The sequence below is a fragment of the Parambassis ranga genome, chromosome 16, assembly GCF_900634625.1.
Source record: "Parambassis ranga chromosome 16, fParRan2.1, whole genome shotgun sequence".
Taxonomy (NCBI): domain Eukaryota; kingdom Metazoa; phylum Chordata; class Actinopteri; family Ambassidae; genus Parambassis; species Parambassis ranga.
In genome coordinates, this window is record NC_041036.1 from 12,769,345 (window position 1) to 12,787,408 (window position 18,064).

General features: G+C 41.7%; 1 protein-coding gene across 1 annotated transcript; it reads right to left on the minus strand.

Annotated features, from left to right (window-relative positions):
- Nucleotides 1-550: 550 nt before the first annotated feature.
- Nucleotides 551-17,775, minus strand: mindy3 (MINDY lysine 48 deubiquitinase 3). Its single transcript, XM_028426448.1, has 16 exons — nucleotides 17,640-17,775; nucleotides 16,841-17,178; nucleotides 16,467-16,546; nucleotides 16,214-16,274; nucleotides 15,919-16,119; nucleotides 15,675-15,726; nucleotides 14,819-14,933; nucleotides 14,301-14,374; nucleotides 14,105-14,184; nucleotides 13,825-13,895; nucleotides 12,948-13,028; nucleotides 6,342-6,414; nucleotides 4,519-4,591; nucleotides 3,089-3,176; nucleotides 2,213-2,284; nucleotides 551-1,474 (listed from the first exon to the last, which is right to left on the minus strand). The coding sequence occupies exons 2-16, from the start codon at nucleotides 16,932-16,934 to the stop codon at nucleotides 1,325-1,327; spliced, it is 1,365 nt and encodes a 454-aa protein (XP_028282249.1). The 5' UTR covers nucleotides 16,935-17,178; nucleotides 17,640-17,775; the 3' UTR covers nucleotides 551-1,324.
- Nucleotides 17,776-18,064: the final 289 nt, after the last annotated feature.

Consider the following 18,064-nt stretch of genomic DNA (forward strand, 5'->3'; position numbering starts at 1 on the left):
AACAGTAGTGGTTTATATCTTACACACTGTGCCCTCTTCTCTTTTTACAAACTCGTAATGAGCCTGTTAAGTTGAGCATTATGTCAGATTAGGCCCACATCCTTTCTCCATTAGACACTGCCAATGTTACAACACGCCTGTGTAGAGTGGAACAATCATTTTCACGCACAAATACAAACAGAGTTAAGAAGGATTCTTAAAATGCTTGGCCCTTGTTTTAAATGATGATACAGCAACTGCTGACATGAGGTGGACGTTTAATTCGTATTCTTTTGGGAAATGTTGGTATTCTGTCTTAGGAGGATAATTTTCTGCTTACAGAGTGGAACTTAAGTCACCATCAGTGTCTTAGAGATTCAGTAAATTACTGATTTTAGGTCTCTGAGGTTACAGTTTGCATGTGATTTAATGATGAGGCTCCAGACGGACCTTAAGACATCTGAAACCTGAGCCTGTCCCATATTAGGTCAGCAGGTCATGATATTTATGAGAAAAAGACACACAAAAGGAGGATGTCTATAATTTCAAAGCACCGAAACCACACACAGCATTTGAACAAAAAAGTGTTTTTATTTCAGAACCTTTGAGTGTAATAATAAATACATGAGAACTTGGCCAACATCCTAGTGTAGTGCATGAAGCACGCACACAAACCTAAACCAGTGTGGTTAAAACCCAGAAAACTCCCCGCTCAGATCTCCATATTTCTGCATTTGAGTTGGTCCCTTTATCTGCTGTAAACTCTTATCAGTGTGAGTGACTGTGTGTGAGTCTGTCTGTGTGTTCTTACATGTGGAAGGCTTTGGTAGGTTTTCCCTCGAACAGTCCATTAGCTGGATTAACAGTAGTGTTTCACAGTCAACTGGCTCTATAGGTGGTTCAGCATGTGATTTCATGACACATTCAGGTTGAACCAAACTAGTTTGCTCTCTGAACAGCATCTATGTGCCTAAGTGTAGCACAGAGCAGAGCTGTAAAAATAAAGTCTTATTTTTTTTTTTAAATAATTACATGATAAACATCCTGCATGTCAATTACAAGCCATGGTGAAGAGACAATAGCGTGAACGGTATGAGGTGAGTTTGCATTTGTGTGCAATGTGTGAGTGAGGATGAAGGAATGAGTCAGGCTTCAATGTTTTAGTCCATGTACATGTTTGTGTGCGTGATAAGTTGCATCGGCGTGTCTCAGTCTTTTTTTAATCCGCTGTCCTTTTTTTCGTCAGTGTGCAGACGAGGAAGCTGAGGAGTGGCGTGTGTGTGTGTGTGTATTGGGGTAGTAGTGGTCCACCTTTGTACACTGACACACACAGACTGTGTCAGTGCTAGTTCAATGATGGCGAGCGATCAGTGGTCCACAACAGCTCGATGTAGGACCACTTGGTCTGCAGGCAGCGTTTCAGTGGAGTGTCGTCGGTCCGAACCATTGGGTCCTCGAAACCTAGCACCAAAGCTGTCCCTTCAACATACTCCACCTGAGAACATAAACACAGCACAGGCATACATTTAGACACTCTGCAAAGAAGCTTTCTCTAATGGAGTCAGAGGTAACATGCAGAAGAATGGATGCAAATGTACAGCAGATCCTGACAGACATACATAAACCAGCTGCAGGAGACTACAGTCAGAAGGTCTGTTATTCCCATCTGGAGTTATGGGAATGGAATTGCCATCATGACATTATAGGCGCCTTGCTGCCATGTGGGTATGTCAGTGTGTGTAGGTGTGCACATTTGTGTGGGCATGCATGTGGTGCCATGTCAGGTAGCAGTATGGAAAAAATAGCCATTTTACAGACTAGACAAAGCTGACAGATGAAGAAATTGATATTCCTGAGTACCAGGATATGATTATGTGCACAGCCACCAACGACATCCTCTGACAATCATCCATCAAACTAAGTCTGCTTAATAGGCCTGTGTTTGACCATTCATCACAGTGAGGCTGCTGACAGTGGTCTCTGTATAAAAATGACTTGGAGAAATAGGAGGCTAAGCCAGGGTTTTTAGATGGATGGACAGGCTATTAGGCTCGCAATAGCTACTGTTTATTTTGGAGTGGCTGCCTGCCTCCAGCTGTGTGTATGTGTGTATGAATGATGAAAGGAAAAGGTGAGAGGTAATTGGGAAAGAGAAAGAGAGAGACAGCGAATATGAAAAGGAACCACCTCTATTAGCTATAATGAAAACTCTGAATATGAAAGAGTGTCTTACCCTCTCTTTGTGGTTGGACTGTTTAAGTCCATTGTAGTGGTAGACGGGAAATGAGTCTGGGATTCCTGAATCCTGAAACAGAGGCACAGAGTAGAGTGAAAAACATGTTATGTTGATGCAGAGTCTGAGAGGTGAAGACCCACAGAGGCTGACTAGAAGCCAACAGTCACATCTATGTCCGCAACCAGTGCTTACTGTTAAATCCCTTGTGTTAAAACTTTAATGAGTGTGTGTATTTGTGCACTGCAAAGCCCAGCTCCAATTACAATTAAATAGCCAACACTACAAAAATGTTCAAACAATGAGACAAAACACCTCCCATGACTCTAGCTTGAAGGTGCAGAAGGCCAATAGGGTGTGTTGTCTGCTGAGAGTGTGTCCAGCTTCTTGTGTTTATATGCCTATATATGAAACCCTAACCCTAACCCCAATCCCACGTGTGTCTGAGTGTGTGTGTCCAGTTGGCTAATGGTAGTATAATTTCTCTGCGGCTCGGGGCCATTCCACTGGTGAGTCCCTAAAGCCCTGATCACTTTAACACAGTTCCCCCTCTATCTCTCCCTCTTCCTCGCGCTCTTACTGCCTCATAAAGGCAACTTACCGCTCTTTCTGAACTTCTCAACAAGTAACGTCATATGATGTTGAATGCACGCGCATAGATTTCACATGAGACACCACAAGAATGTTTCTGGCATAAAAACCTTTGATTTACTAAAACAGCACTCCACATATGCTTGGGAAACAGACATTAGTGTATAATCAACTATTCCTCCATATGTTTTAATGTGTATTGCAGTATATGTGTCTTTGAAGTGAAAGTGCACTCAACACACCGCGCACACACACACACACACACACACACACACACACACACACCTGATCAGGGAAAAACTCCAACAGGAACGGGCCCAGAAGAATTATACCCAAGCTCTCTGGATCCAGCTTGCTCTTCACTAAACTGACACTGAGACGGCACAGAGACAGAAACAGAGATAGGAAGTAAACAAAAAATGAGATGAGAAAAGCAGACCCAGAAATCACAAGAGACAAAAGCGACAACACAGGCCTGACAAAAGGCAGCAGTTAGAAGGAAGCATCAGCACAGCACAGAAGAAGAACCTTTGTGTATGAAAATGGAGCCAGATTTACCAGCACCTCATCACTCAGTGTGCATGTTTTCATGAATATTGTGGTACAACTAAATATACCTCTTTCCAGACATTCCTACGTGTTAGATCAGTGTTATTATTATCCCACTCTGATATGAAATCTGGTCAGATTGCCCTTTTAAGGCAGTAAGGAGAGAAGCCAGGGTTATATCCAGACATAGAGGGGAAGGAGAGCAGAGAACGATTATTTCTTCAACTGCCCATTTTTACCAATGTGGCATACGGAGAAATGCTGAAATGTCACTGACCACTCTGAATCTTTGTGGGCTTCAGATATTCTCCTCTATAGCTGACTCTTTCTTCCCTATGGAGGATACATTACCACAGGGATCAATAAAATGATGGTGAACATGTGGTCATGTGTTGATGGGGATCAGGAGAGTTAGATTGTGTGAGGGTATTTATTAATACTAAATACTCTGCATGACTTCAGCATTTAAAAATGGGATGATGACGCATGAAAACCATCTACACTGAGCATGATGCACTAACTTACTGTGTCCAATGAAGCTTGCTGTTTGTGCTAAATTGCTGTCAGATCTGATGTTTATGTTTTATTATTATTTATGTTTTGACTGGTGTATATTTATGTATTATGCACTGACTTATGAATTACATACAGACAAATGATGGCTGGCTAAATGTGCATCAAGTACATGTAGGAATCCCTGGAAGAGCCCTCTTGTTGTGTGGTAAGGAATGAAACTTTCCTCTCCGTTTTCTGCATTTTTGTTGTGATGTATCAACCATCTGGGGGTCTGCAGACCAGATCAGTGGTCCAGTTACTAGGCCAGTCCCACGGCTGCAGCATTAGGGCTTACTGTTCCTCAGAGGAGAATGTGCTTCTGTTTGAAGCGGCACTTTAAAGCATTTCCTCCATCTCTCCGTCTTTCTTCCTGCTGTTAATGATCTCCCTCTAAACCTCTGTTTCTGAGTTGCTTTCTTTCCTTCTGTCTTTCTCCCTCAGCTTTTATAGCGGGCTCTCTCTGGTCTTACTTTATAGTAGCCTGGTAGTGAAACCTGAGTGCGGGTCTGCTGACCTGGCCTGGCCGTGACTTAAGAGTTAGAACTTTAGAAGCTCTACAGGTGCCTCATGCACACACACAAACATAAAACCTTGAACATGCAAGCACTCACTACTCAGGCTCCGAGACAAGGTCAAGAGCTTTCATCACATCCTCCAGCAGGGACTCTGGGATGAAGCCATTATCTAGAAGAGAGAGAGAGAGAGAGAGAGAAAGAGACATGAAGAAAGACTGACTGACCCAATAAAAAGCCTAAAATAAAGGCTTTAATTGAAAACCGGGGGGAAGCCGCCACCTGCACACATATGGCAAAGGAACTATTTACATCACAGGCTCTGGGCAATGAACTCATCTGACACAGCTTTGGCAGACACCTTGTCGTTTCTCTCTGACCTACATTCCATGGCCATGATGATTGCTTTACCTGAGAGGAGAAGTTTTAAATGCTAACATGTGTTTTTGCCCAGTTTTCTGTCTGTCTCTCACAGTTTGTGTCACAGGAACAACTGTGTGTGAGCCTGTGTGGTCTGTTGTTTAGATACATACATAAACCCCAAGAGTGTTGTGACGAAGATTAACTGACAAGCGTTCTGCTTGTTCCTTCAGTCTTGCCATTTCAAAGCCAGATGTTATTTTCTCAAAGTGACAATTGATACGGCACGCAACACAACACAACACAGCACGAGCACAGCGACAAACAAATATTAGACCATGCTGAGATGGTGGGTTTCTGAGTGTGCATGTCTTGTGAGTCACCACAGTGCGTGAGTGCATCTGGCGCCTTTGTTCCACAACACAGGGAGCTGTGCTGACTCCACATGTGACACAGACGGATTTATAGCTTTTTTTACACAGCAACTGTGCTGTATGGATATGTGTGGTGTACATATAGCACACTGTCCTTTCATGCATATGTGTGCATGTATGGACTTAAGTCTGTTGGTGTACCTTCTGTAGGCTAAGCGTTTGTGTATGTGAGGAAAAAGGCCATATAGTATAGAGTATGAGAGCAGAAGGAGTTTTGTCTATACAGCAGGAGGAGACAAATGAAGAACTCAGAAAACAGATGGCAGTTATGTTTACATATTTGTTGTTAAAGCTGTCAGAACCAGCAAGGCTGTTGTCAGCTGGCAAGATTTATCTCATGGTACCACTGCATCACATGCAAAAAGATCTCCACAAGCCAGCATGTGTCAGATGTCCATAATGCTGTTTACAGAAACAGAGAACAGTACACATCATTTCACAATAACACGACATAAAAACGAATGTATGCGCTTGTCTCAAGCTAAACAATCTTGCAACATGCGGAGCTCTAAGTGTGGTGATAGCACAGTGCATGCTCGTGTCTGGGCTCCTGACATCTCTGGCTTCTCTATCTTGCACTCCAGCAGAAAAAAAATTCTCACACTGTAATTCTGAGACGACAGACACACACTTTCATCTCTTCTGACTAAGCCTTCACTTAATATCTCTATGGTCATTGTCAATATCTGTGTCCTTCCCATCGCCTTTACCCCTGCCACCTGGAAGTGACAAGAAAGGAGGTTTAGGAAAATGAGGAAGAGAGGGAAGAAAGTGGAACGGTTGACTCAGCTGTTAGAGGAGCTGATCTCACTAATATAAACAACAACATTGGAGATAACAGGAGTGAAACTGAGCCTTGTTCTGCCTGCAAAAGAAAATAACATGGGCCAGGATGACAAAGAAAAGGCGAGGGGGGCAGTGAGGAGTATAAATGCATCTGCATGCACCAGGATATAGTTTTATAAATTTGTGTGGCTATTAGCGTGAGAGTTTAGATTAATTAAAGTACATCTGTGCTCCAGTGCTTTTTATATAACTTGCGTGTTAACAAGCAAATAAACACGAAGTATATCCGGTGAAGGTCAATGTACACGTAGTGTGTATAAGATGCAAACACTTGTTCATTACCTTCAGGATCAAATGACTGGAAGACCCTCCTTGCTTGTTCTGATGGAGACTCTGGACCTACCAGCGACATCTCCTGTTGAGAGACATCCAGGAAGACAGACAAAGGTGGAGGACAAAGTTAGAAACTTGTAACAACTGTTATATCCCATAGAGATTTGTGTCGCAAATGAGAAGACATGGAGGGGCTGTGACGGGAGGCAGACATGGATCATATTGCTATGGGAATATAGCTTTAGCAGTGCTGAAACCAGCTGAGTGCAGGGCAAAAGGACCAGAAGATCATCTATTCACAACTCAGACTGATTTGTTTTGCCAAGATTTTGCAGCACTGATGTCCTACAAACTATATTGAAAACTCATGGGACATGTCTTTGCACTGCTAATGTACGTTAAGTTTGTTTGTGTGTGTGAGATTGTGTATAATAAGGGACAATCACCCAAAGGGTTATTAACTGATTTTCTGATAAAGTAAGACGGCTTGTTTTCACTCCAAACACACAATCAGGAAATCAAGACTTACATACTATATAGCCCATGATTAATGACAAGCTCTACAGTGTTTGTTTGTTGGTAAAGATTGGAGAGAACATTGCTGGCAAAGACAGCTGGAATGAGGAGGCTGGGGTGTGATGGGCCAATTATGTGTATTTAGATTTAATGGACACGTTCATACTTTCCACTCAGGATGAGTGTGACAGGAGGCATCAGTGGTGCTGATATCTGATCTTATATCTAAGTATTATATGTACAATAACAGCACAATAACTTTAGATTTGGATAAGAGACAAATGATACAAAACCATGGCCATTCCGTCTCAGATATCTCAGATACACAGAAGAAGGCGAGAGTCAGAGGGTTCTCACTGTCCTTCCTTTATGAGTGAGGGAGTGCGTGTATTTGCGATAACAAATCGCTGGACAAACACATCATGTTTTTGGAGAGCAAATGAACCCTGCACATCTCCTTTAGCTGGCCTTTATTAAAGCTTGAGCCTCAGATCCACACAGGCTGCTTGGGTTTCACGGTCCACTTATTACTGTACTCAGGGTTTTACTCAAGGAGAGGAGGGAGGGGTCAGGAGGACACATCAAGAGGAGATGACTCCCAGCTGCAGGCTCTTCAGATGCAAAGAAAAACAGTCACACACCAGCAAACACGCGCTCACACACGGTTTTGTCACACAGCGTATTGCTGGGGCCCGATGTGTTAACATTACAGGCTCCATAAATCTGACGGGAGATTTGTCATTTGCAAGATACGTATGTCTGTGTTTTACTTATAAGAGCGAACAAGTGATCCCAAAGGAATGAAGTGCTGAAGTAGTTGACTGCATGTTCATATTGTGGAACAGGAGTTGTTTTGATAAAACAGAATTAGGTCTTATACCTTGACTAAGTAAATATCAGTCCCTTCCTGAAGTGATGAGAAGCTTAATTCATCTTTCATGAGTCTCATGAAACAAAACTCCGTTAACACAGTTTATCATCTTTAAGGCCACCATAGACACATTTCTTGTAAATTATAGGATGTCAACACACACACCAGCAGACAAACAGGAGTAAGTGGTCATCAACAAACCAAACAGAACATACTATTATGGCTAATCTATACATGAGCACAAAGAAAACAATAGAAAAGCCCATGACTCATGAGAGCACAAAATCATGCACACAGACACTGATAATGGCAGCAGAAATGACTTGACTGTGTGTGTGTCTGCGTGTATGATGACAGGTCTGCCTGGTTGTCTTTGATCTGTGTTTTATTAGAGGCCTGAGGAAGATGCTGCTGAGTGGGAAAACATGTCATGGAGCTAACACACTGCAGGGAAGTGTGTGTAAGTGTGCGTGTCAGCATTTCTTTCTGCTCAAACACACAGTGTTATAGTGTGTGTGTCTTGTGTAATAGACAGTCTGTACATCATCTAGACTTTTAGACAAAGTATTTATTTATACCCAAACACTAAAGCTTATGCTTTCGAGCTGTTAGGCAGAGACGTGCATACTGACATGTGCACGATGTAGTACTGATGCCAGAACTTTGTAAATGTGCTTATGAAATCAAAAAGTACATGCCGACCTTTTTGCAGAAACCCTTGACCTCGATAACAGAGCAACAACAAGCTACCCTAAAGGTACAAAGCAAGATCAACACAGCTCACCCCAAGGACTTAAACACACAACGTAATGCAGAACACTTGTTCCATACGAACACAACCATAACATTCTGAAAGTAGACATCACAGCCAACAATTTCAAATGACCGAGAAGCCTGTAGAGTCAACAAACAAGAATGTGTGAGGCCTCTATGACATACATTTAGTCTACATGAGATTTCGTTTTCTCATAGTATCAGACCAGATTTAATCATCAGAACATCACGCCATCTTGGTTAAGGTATAAAGCTTTGCTGATAATCTTTCGGGCCCTTCATCACTTGTCATCCTGAGGGGTCCTTTTTCTCTTTCATTCATTCTTTTATCCTACCTTTTCCTGTGCTAAGTATGTACTCCAGGTTTAGAGTGTTTCCTCCCCACCCACCCTCAAGTTTTTGTACTATTCTTCCTTCTGCCTTTCAGCCTTTATCTCCACATGCAGGTAGCTACTTCAGGTAAGACAGGTAAGCACAGCACTTTACTAGAATTACTTACTTACTTTCCCTCAAGTCCACCTAAAGAGCTATTGTGTGTGCTGAGAGGCTCTGAGTGGCCATAGAGTGCGTCTGGAGGGATCAGTTTCCAAACAACAAAGCAGAGGTCTCGGACAGTGTCTCCTGCCTTGTTCCAAGCAGGTACAACAGCCTCACTACATGACAGGCTGAGGAGAGAGTCTGTGTGAGGGCTTGTTATGGAGAGTGTATGGCTTTGTTCAGACTGCAGGCGAATCAGATTTCTTAAATCAGATCTTTACTCCACTGACATTTACAAGTGATCAGATTGAATTTGTGTGATCTGTAGCTCTCAAAGCTTTTGTCAGTAAGGAACCTAATCATGTGCTTTACAGCTTGGGCAGGAGTAAAATTCTGCTCATTTGTCACTGTGGGTGTTCTGTTGTTGCTCTGTATCATCCCGTAAGTGACACAAAATCTGATGTGAGCAGCTCAAGCTTCCACACTGAGATGCATCTTTAGAAATCTGACATGAATTGCATTTAAAACCAACTGCAAACATGCTTTGGATCTTTGGATTTGCAAAAACAAAACAAAACACATTTTACATGTTGGTTTTGCAGCCCAAAGTTCAATTCAGACACAACCTGGATATGCTAAAAAACTGATTTGTGCTGGCCGTCTAAACAAGCCCTCAATATTATTTGTTCATTTTACCCTCTGATCTGAAGCGTTCAGTACTGGGGAGGGGGGTTCTAGAGCAGCGAGAACTGCATCTGCTGTTGGTTTGTGTCTATATTTGCATGTACGACAGACAGAACAAAGTAGTGATTTGTGGAGCTGTCTTGGATGAGCAAAAGTCCATTTCACCAGCAAAGACAGGAGACACCAGAGAATAGTCATATAGTGCAATGATGGGTCTTATAACAAAGGCCAACACCCAGGGGAAAGGAAAAATAACACACACACATACAAAGCCATCCTTTTATCTTATTACAATAGCCTTTGGTCTGACCTGTCACAGATTATTAATGACTGTTAATGTACACTGCTTTGTCATTGTGTGTTTGCGTGTGGCCCGCACCCACTGATAATATGAGAAACAGGAAGAAATTCTGCTTAACAGAACAAACTTGTTACATCCTTTTCCTGTTGCTGTTAATATATAATAGTGAAACACCCAGACTAGGTATTTCAGGTCATTTTGGATCATTTTTCTAAATCACTTGAGCTTTATTTCTGAGCTGATGTTTTTCTGAATGATGTTGTACTCAAGATTACACTGACTGAAGAAGGCTGCAAAATCTAGTTCATATCTCTCACACTTTCTTATAATATGATCATATTGCCTCAGTGAACTGACCTACATTACCTGTGTCTACCGTGTATGGACACTACTGCTTGCTCTTTACTAGTCTTTCAAACAAAGTCTGTGTGTCTGGAGACAGAAGCTGGAATCTTAAGGGATGCAGAGCGCCTCAGTGGCTGGTCTCTCTCCTAGTAAATCACTGACCCAGAGCATGACTACTGTAGACACACAGACACACATCCAACTCCCTTGAGAAGCTCAGATACAGCCTGTGAACCTCATCACTCAGTGAGGGCAGAGAAAAGAGTGATGAGAAATGTCACTGGAGGATCAACCCCCCCTCCCTAACCTACCTCCTTTCCTGAGTGACCACTGCACTGTTCTTTAAAGTGCATCCTTCCTCTTTACTTCCTTTTCTTCACTTTGCTTCCCATGAGGGCCCACTAATCTGAAGTGGTTGGCTAAGGGGAGTGGGGAAATCCTTCATTTGGGCAACCAATCTACTATACAGTGGACTGGAATAGCTACTTCAAAGACAACAGGGGAGGAAGAAGGAAGAATCCTTTTTTTAAACATATTGCATGACATGTCTCATCTATCATCTATCCCTCTTTTCCTTCACTGTCTGTCTGTCTGTCTGTCTTCCTTTCTCTCCTCCTGGCGTCTCAGAACCTCTTGTCCAAAAACAGATCCCATTACACAGCATTATACACATTCAGCCTCTTTCTCACATGCACGCATACACATTAATACAACAGAGGACAGAGTGTGGGGGGTGTTGTGTGTGGGCATCAAAAATGGCATAATGGCTTTTGTGCAGGTAGATTAGATAAAAACATTAATGCTATTAAGCTGATGGCCTGAAAGCCATCGTCACACACTGACAGCCACTCAGGGGAATACACACCCGTCCCCAGTGGCAGGAAGAAGGAGCCACTGACACATCAGAGGCAGGGATCAGGTTTTCTGCTTTTGTGGGGATGGTTCTGTATCGCAGCTAAAAGCTGTAACCAGGTAGTGTGTATTTTTATATCACAAAGCCTAGAAAGTGTGCTTAAAATTAGCTCCAAATATTCCATTTAAAATAGAGTAGGGTCACAGTGAGCAAGGTCTAGCAGCACAGCCACAAACTCTTTTCTCCAGCCTGAGCTAAAAATGTTAAGCCGATTACTGCTGGTCTAGGATAGCATCAGCCTGATGTGTCAGTATGTGCATGCGAGAGTGTGTTTGGGGTCTCCAATGGGATGAATGCATCTAGATGAAAACCTTGGAATCACATCCCCTACAGGAAGCCATCCACCTGAAGCCACACACACAAATGCTAATCAGGATTAGGTTTCCTGTGCTCTGGAATGTGTGTGTAAGGGTCGAATGTGAGTGTGTGTGTGTATGTGAACATGTCACTGGTACTGGGGGAGTTGTTGCAATGGGTAAGTCATCAGCTCATGCATGACGACTTTGGTTCATCACAGAGCCAACATATGATCCACTGGCCTCACAGGCTACAGCTTTATTCATGTAACTGAGCTTTTAATCAATGGTATATTAAGGGTGTGTCATTATGATGGAGATGATTGCCTGGGTTCTTTTTTGCCTCTCTGGTGCCATTTTCACAACAGCAGAGAGAATTGATTTGCTACAACTAAAACTGCCAGCTTTATTACACAAGCACAGCAATGTATTATGTTACATGTTCCCCGACAAAGATGATAAGCATGCTTGTTTGAGTACAATCTGGGTTGTACACATATGCATATGTGCACATGCCCAAAAGGCATAGTAATCTGATGATTCATACTTCCACACAAGAGCCAGTTTCTCTCAAAGATCTAAGAGAAAGGTTGACCTCAATTAGGTCTTGCACTACATCTTGCGCTGTATCCTTGTGCATGTTCCTATGGGAATATTGGAGTCACTGCTGCAGGACCAGAACTTATTCCAGGAATTCTGAAACCCTGAAATTTTACCTGCATTTTCACCACATGAAATGGTATTTAGATCCTACAAAAAGCAGTCTACTCTGTTGGATTGAGACTAGATTTTGCAGCACAGAATGTCACAGAATAATGAAAGCTCTCACTCGGCCATAGCAATTTAATCCGTTATTACTCAAATGGGTTTATTCATTACATTTTTTGGGACACCCTGAAAACTAGAGCACTTCTTCTGAGTGTTAGTACTACAAAATAACCTGCGCCAAAACAGATAAGGATAATTTGTGTGATCCATGTTTTTGGAATTAACCTGACAGTGAAAGTAGAGAAGAACTGGAGGCTCCCACTGGGGTCAAAATTTAACAGTTTACATCATGGCCATACATTATGAACAACACATTGTATAGTTGATCACAGATGGCAGAGATAACTCTGTGTTTTTGTGTAAGAAGGAAAGATGGCTTTGTGTTTATGTGTGCCTGAACTTTTCTTTCCTTCATGCTTGATAGGTGAAAAGCCAAGAAACAGCACTGGCCATATATGACTATCTCCCGTGCTCATTTTTCCCTTCCCTCCCTCTCTGCCTCTCTTTTTCCCCCACATTGATATCTGACCTGCACTATATTAAATCTGTTAAGCACATTCCATATTTTGGTTTTTCTTTCCTGCTGTGGAGACTGGCTTATGTTACACACTGTGTGTCTCTGTGTGTGAAATATGTATTGGCTCTCATATGGATAGTGTATTGAACTTGCCTTAGTGAAAAATACAGAGAGGTGAGTTTCACTGCCAAGGATCCAAATAGGGAACTTTGGAGACTTGAGGAATGTCCCAACCTGAAACACACACACAGAAAAGGAATGAATAACAAATGAGTGTAGATTTTCAAGTTTGACTTTAACATGAATCTTTTAATAAATACATTACTTAAAAACACAAACGCCAAGTTACTTCTCTACACTCTCCACAAATGGTATGTGCCACGAAGCACACTGTATATTGTCAGTACTGACTTAAAGCTCCTTCTCAGTTGGATCATCTTGTATCAGTCACAAACAAGAATAGTATCAATAAGAGCTGGTTTATTTCCTTAATCATGATAACCCTTCTGGTTACTTTGGCAGCCATCTATTTACTGTTACCCTACTGCAGTTGATTTGTTTGTCCATTTACAAAACTTTGCTAAGCTTGAGCTTTTTGGCAATCATAAATAAATAACACAGATTCCTGTTTTTTTTTAAACTGAATGAAAAGTGTCACATCTCATGCATTTTTAACTATTTTAAATCTATTTTTAATAAATGTCTGTTTCAATGCTTGTGTGCAAGAAAATAATTAAAAAAACTTTTTAGAGAAAAAAGGGAGCTCTGAATTATTCTGCTGGGACGCCAAACACATATTTTCACACGGGAGCTCTGACTGCCGTTTATGTCTCACAGATTAGAAATGTCTCACATCTCAGAGTGGCGAGTAACAGTGAGTACTTGTGTATTTATTTGTATATCCTTAGCACTCCTCTCTGTTTATACAATGGGTGTCCATCTTTAAAAAACACACAAATCCTCCATCAACAACCACTGGACAATTTGTTTATACTTTTGAATTAAGTTCTGGGAACTTGTGTGTTTGTACCTTGCAGTAGCGCAGTGATTCCATAAGTGTGAGGAAGCCGACTGATGCCTGTTTATGAATTCCATGCAGCTCTACGAGAGAGGACAGAATGTCATTGATGTCAAACTAGCATTAACTTGTGTTTTTGTGGAATGCTGTGGAGTTAAAGAATTACAACACTGGTGAACATGGTTTAAATCTGTGACCCACAAACTGTGCTCTGCAAATTAAATCATTGTGTTTGTTGTGTGGATTTGGGGCATTTAAACATGTGCATAGAGCAATTTCATGGAAGTCTTACTCATGCCAGAGCACTCCCTGTCTCCATCCCAGACATTAGAAACAGCATGGCCAGTTACAAGGAGGTTCACCAGGCTCTGACTGCAAAAGGTAAAATAAAAAATAACATATGCTACAATTTATACCCTCAAATAAATCCTGGTAATTATTTTGTAAAAATGTAACTGATCCAGACAAAAGAAAATGTTTTGTTTTACCTTCCATGCCCATGCACTGGATCTATAAGAGGCTCCATTGTGTCCTGGATCTCATTCCTTATATTCTCAATGCCCTTCAAAGAGAGGATGAAAAGAAAGAATGAAATCTGCTTTTCATTCACTTTCTGAATGTATAATACAACACACAAAAAAACACATCAGACACCCACTTAGGAAAAGATCCCTTCTCTACTTTCTTGCAGCTTGCTTAATATGAACATCATAACTTCTAATTATAACTATTTATGAATCCTGGAGTCTGCCTGTTCCAGCTCCTCCACAGGGTTCTGCCTGGTGACCTGGGCCAAGGGACAGAGCCCACACACTAGTGCTAACACACAGACACAGTCACAAACACAGGACATGCCAGAGCCAGAGAGCAGCCAGCCGCCACAGGAACAACAACCCAGTGAGTCTTACGTCTGTTTTAATACCATGCGAGTGCATACCAGGACAAAAAAAAAAATAATAAAAATAATAAGAATCCCTGTATGTATATGTATAGCACTTTTCTTTACCTTAGTGAGGATGACAGAATAAAGGAAAAGCAAGACTCCACAGCACCCCCTCCAGGTGTGGTAGAGAGACAGCACCTCCTCTCTGAGTTCAGACACTGACATGATAGTTCTCTTGCTGCAGAAAGGAAACACACAATCAGGATGATTTATGAAACATTCAAAAGACAGACCTATTGGGTTTAAGGAGATAGCGGCCAGTGTGGCCAATGAATTAATTGCGGCTGTCATGCTTGGATACATTTCCATAATAGGGCAGAAATCAATTAAATGCATGAGAGGACAAAAAAATCTGACCGTCTTTGTTTGGAGCCACTTCCATATTTCTCCCCACCTTGAAAAACTTCCTAGAGGAGCTGTCTGTCTTAGTTAGCATGCACTTCTTCATTGTGAGTCAGCACTGTATTTTGCTGACTGTGGTCTCAGCTGCCAGAGCGGTATGTGATGAAATTTCAATATTCCTCTGGCAAAAGCAGCCTTGCATTCATTTAGGCCGTGTGTGTGTGACAGACAGTATGTGTGTACGAAAAGGTAGTGAGAGGTACTTTTTTTTACTAGGCAATCAGTGAAAGTGCTGAGTCAGTAAATTGCTAGCAGAGCTAATTCAATGTGAAAGCCAATTCTTGCAGACTAGAAGAATCAAACAACAAATTTCCCCTTCCCTCAGCTAATACTATCTTCTGAGAAATATGTAGTCTTTATCCCAGTGCTGCATATTGGCAACTGTAAAGCCAGGATTTGTCAGGTCCTAATCTCTCCATGCACACAGTATTACTTAATGTTAACATTACATGGGGGGGGGGGATAAGTATAGGGAGGCAAGGTGTTATCTGAGGTCAGAAGATTTAGCGCCACTTACTGGAGAACACTGTGAAATCGCTCAAAGCCAAGTTCCTCAGCAGCCAAAGCAGCTATGCGTAACAAAACACAAACATATAGTTTCAGAATCTGACACAGCAAAACCCCACACTGTCAAACAATAAACATTTTTTAATCATTTTTAAGGACAATGCATCATTGGCATTATTTTTTTTTTATTTTTATTATTTTTTTTTTTGTCCTGGTATGCACTCGCATGGTATTAAAACAGACGTAAGACTCACTGGGTTGTTGTTCCTGTGGCGGCTGGCTGCTCTCTGGCTCTGGCATGTCCTGTGTTTGTGACTGTGTCTGTGTGTTAGCACTAGTGTGTGGGCTCTGTCCCTTGGCCCAGGTCACCAGGCAGAACCCTGTGGAGGAGCTGGAACAGGCAGACTCCAGGATTTCACTCAGTGTTGAACACAGGACTGTTTTCTGCTCCTCTTCTGGCAGACATAATAAAAACATGCATTATATAACTAAAAATACAACTAGACTATTAAAACAACAGGTAATACAACATCTGTAAACAGAACTTACCTGAAATCTGTCTCCAGTTGGCGCTTTCTCGATTAAAGAGGATGTGTTTTAAGAGGAAAGCCTGCAAAACAACATGTTCAATATCAGAAAGAAATCCTTTAATTGTGTAAATTTCTCCACTTGCTTTAAGCATCACTTGTTTATGCAAACACAGACTGACGTCATTTTCAAACATATAAGACATGTTTTAGGCAATAAATCATACAATGCATAGCACACTGATAATACTGTAAAATGTTTTAACAAATAATACCTGAACAGGTGCGATTACAGCACATGGCCCTCCTTCAAACTGCTCCAGTGCTGTGTGCTCGTTCTCACTAAAAACAAATCCTGTGATGAAAACAAAAGATGAGTCCGAGAACCTTATATTTTTACATCAACAATAACTTAACAACTTTCCCCCAAACTCTCAAAAATACATATGTGATTGTCTCTAGGTCACAAACCAAACCCAGACATATCAACCTCATAAATAAAAGTCATTATCTGGTAAATTTCGGCCACACCTGTGGATATATAACAAATGAAAACAACAAATGTCATTACTTGTGTTTGAGTACCATAGATATTATCCCCCTCTTCTGTAATTCATAGAAAGACCAAACATCTGTAGAATGCACATACCTTGGGTCCATCTGCGGAAGATGGAGGAAGACACTCCTCCATTGGCGGGTCTCCCCCAAACCAAGTCCACCACCTCTTTATTTAACTCTGACATGTTGGCTTTCAGGGTTGGCAAATCGACAGGCACTCCCTCTTCAGCCCAACAGCCAGGTGAGGACAAGAGAGGTCTGTTGAGGCCAACTTGTTATATCTTCCAATTGCTGACTGTCCAGTTCTGTGGCCAGGTCGAGCCTGTGGCATTGCCCACAAGCCACCCGTGTAGGACAACACAGTCTGTCTGACTTTAGTGGCTGGTAGCAACCTGGCGTGTAGGAGTGACATCAAGTAGCCACACCAGCCTAATAGGTGATGGGACAGAAACCAACTTTTATTTGACTGTATATAAGAGAAACAATATGAAGCACAACCAAACGCATATCCAGGGCGCGATTTAATATGAAATACCTTATAACTTGGCTCAACCAGTGATGCTTTAACTCCCTCGTTTTGACATGCTAAAGAAGCTATCAGTTGCCAAAGAGCACCAACGTTAGCAATAGAATTGATGACAGCAGGAAAACGGTTAACTATGTTCGTCACGACACTGTCACTTTGTTGCACTGTAAATAATTTACTCCGCCAATAACAGTTTAAAAGCTTAGGTGTGTTTGTATTACCAGCAGTTAGCATTAGCATTACTACTAGCAGCTAATCTATCATTGCTTTGTCATTCATTTACCTCACACACTGCAGCAACGCCTACGATTGCTATATGAATTTACAGCTTGACCGTAGTTAAACATCGATGAAGAATAGTTACCTCAGTACGCAGTCGAGTAGTGCAATTCCGCTTGGATTGTGTTTTTTGGATGCGATTTCACCATCAGCCGCGTCTCTGTCATTCGTTTATTTACAACAAATTGTTTAAAAAAAATGCTGCGTGAAACTGACGTTACTGTCCATTGGTCGAAATCCACAAATTTCAAGATGCGTCGAGGGCCTCGTCTTCAACGCGTTACCTCATTGGTCCACTTACCTGTCAATTACATTGAGAACCCGCCCATAAAGAGACAAGCGTTTAATTCATTTAGAGCCCCCACCAAGCAATGTGCAATAAGGGGATAGACAACTTAGATTTTGGAAATTTAGATTTATCACTGTTAAAGAAATACACTAACAAAGCAATAATTAACAACAGCGGGCGCTATTACTTTAATTAAGGGTTTTTTTATGGAATAGAAATTT

Coding starts and splice junctions, on each gene's coding strand:
- mindy3 (XM_028426448.1), bottom strand. CDS start 16,934: ATGTCAGAGTTAAATAAAGAGGTGGTGGACTTGGTTTGGGGGAGACCC. Junction 14,375..14,818: donor ATTCTGTCATCCTCACTAAG/GTAAAGAAAAGT, acceptor CTCTCTTTGAAG/GGCATTGAGAATATAAGGAA. Junction 4,592..6,341: donor CCAGTCATTTGATCCTGAAG/GTAATGAACAAG, acceptor TCTCTCTTCTAG/ATAATGGCTTCATCCCAGAG.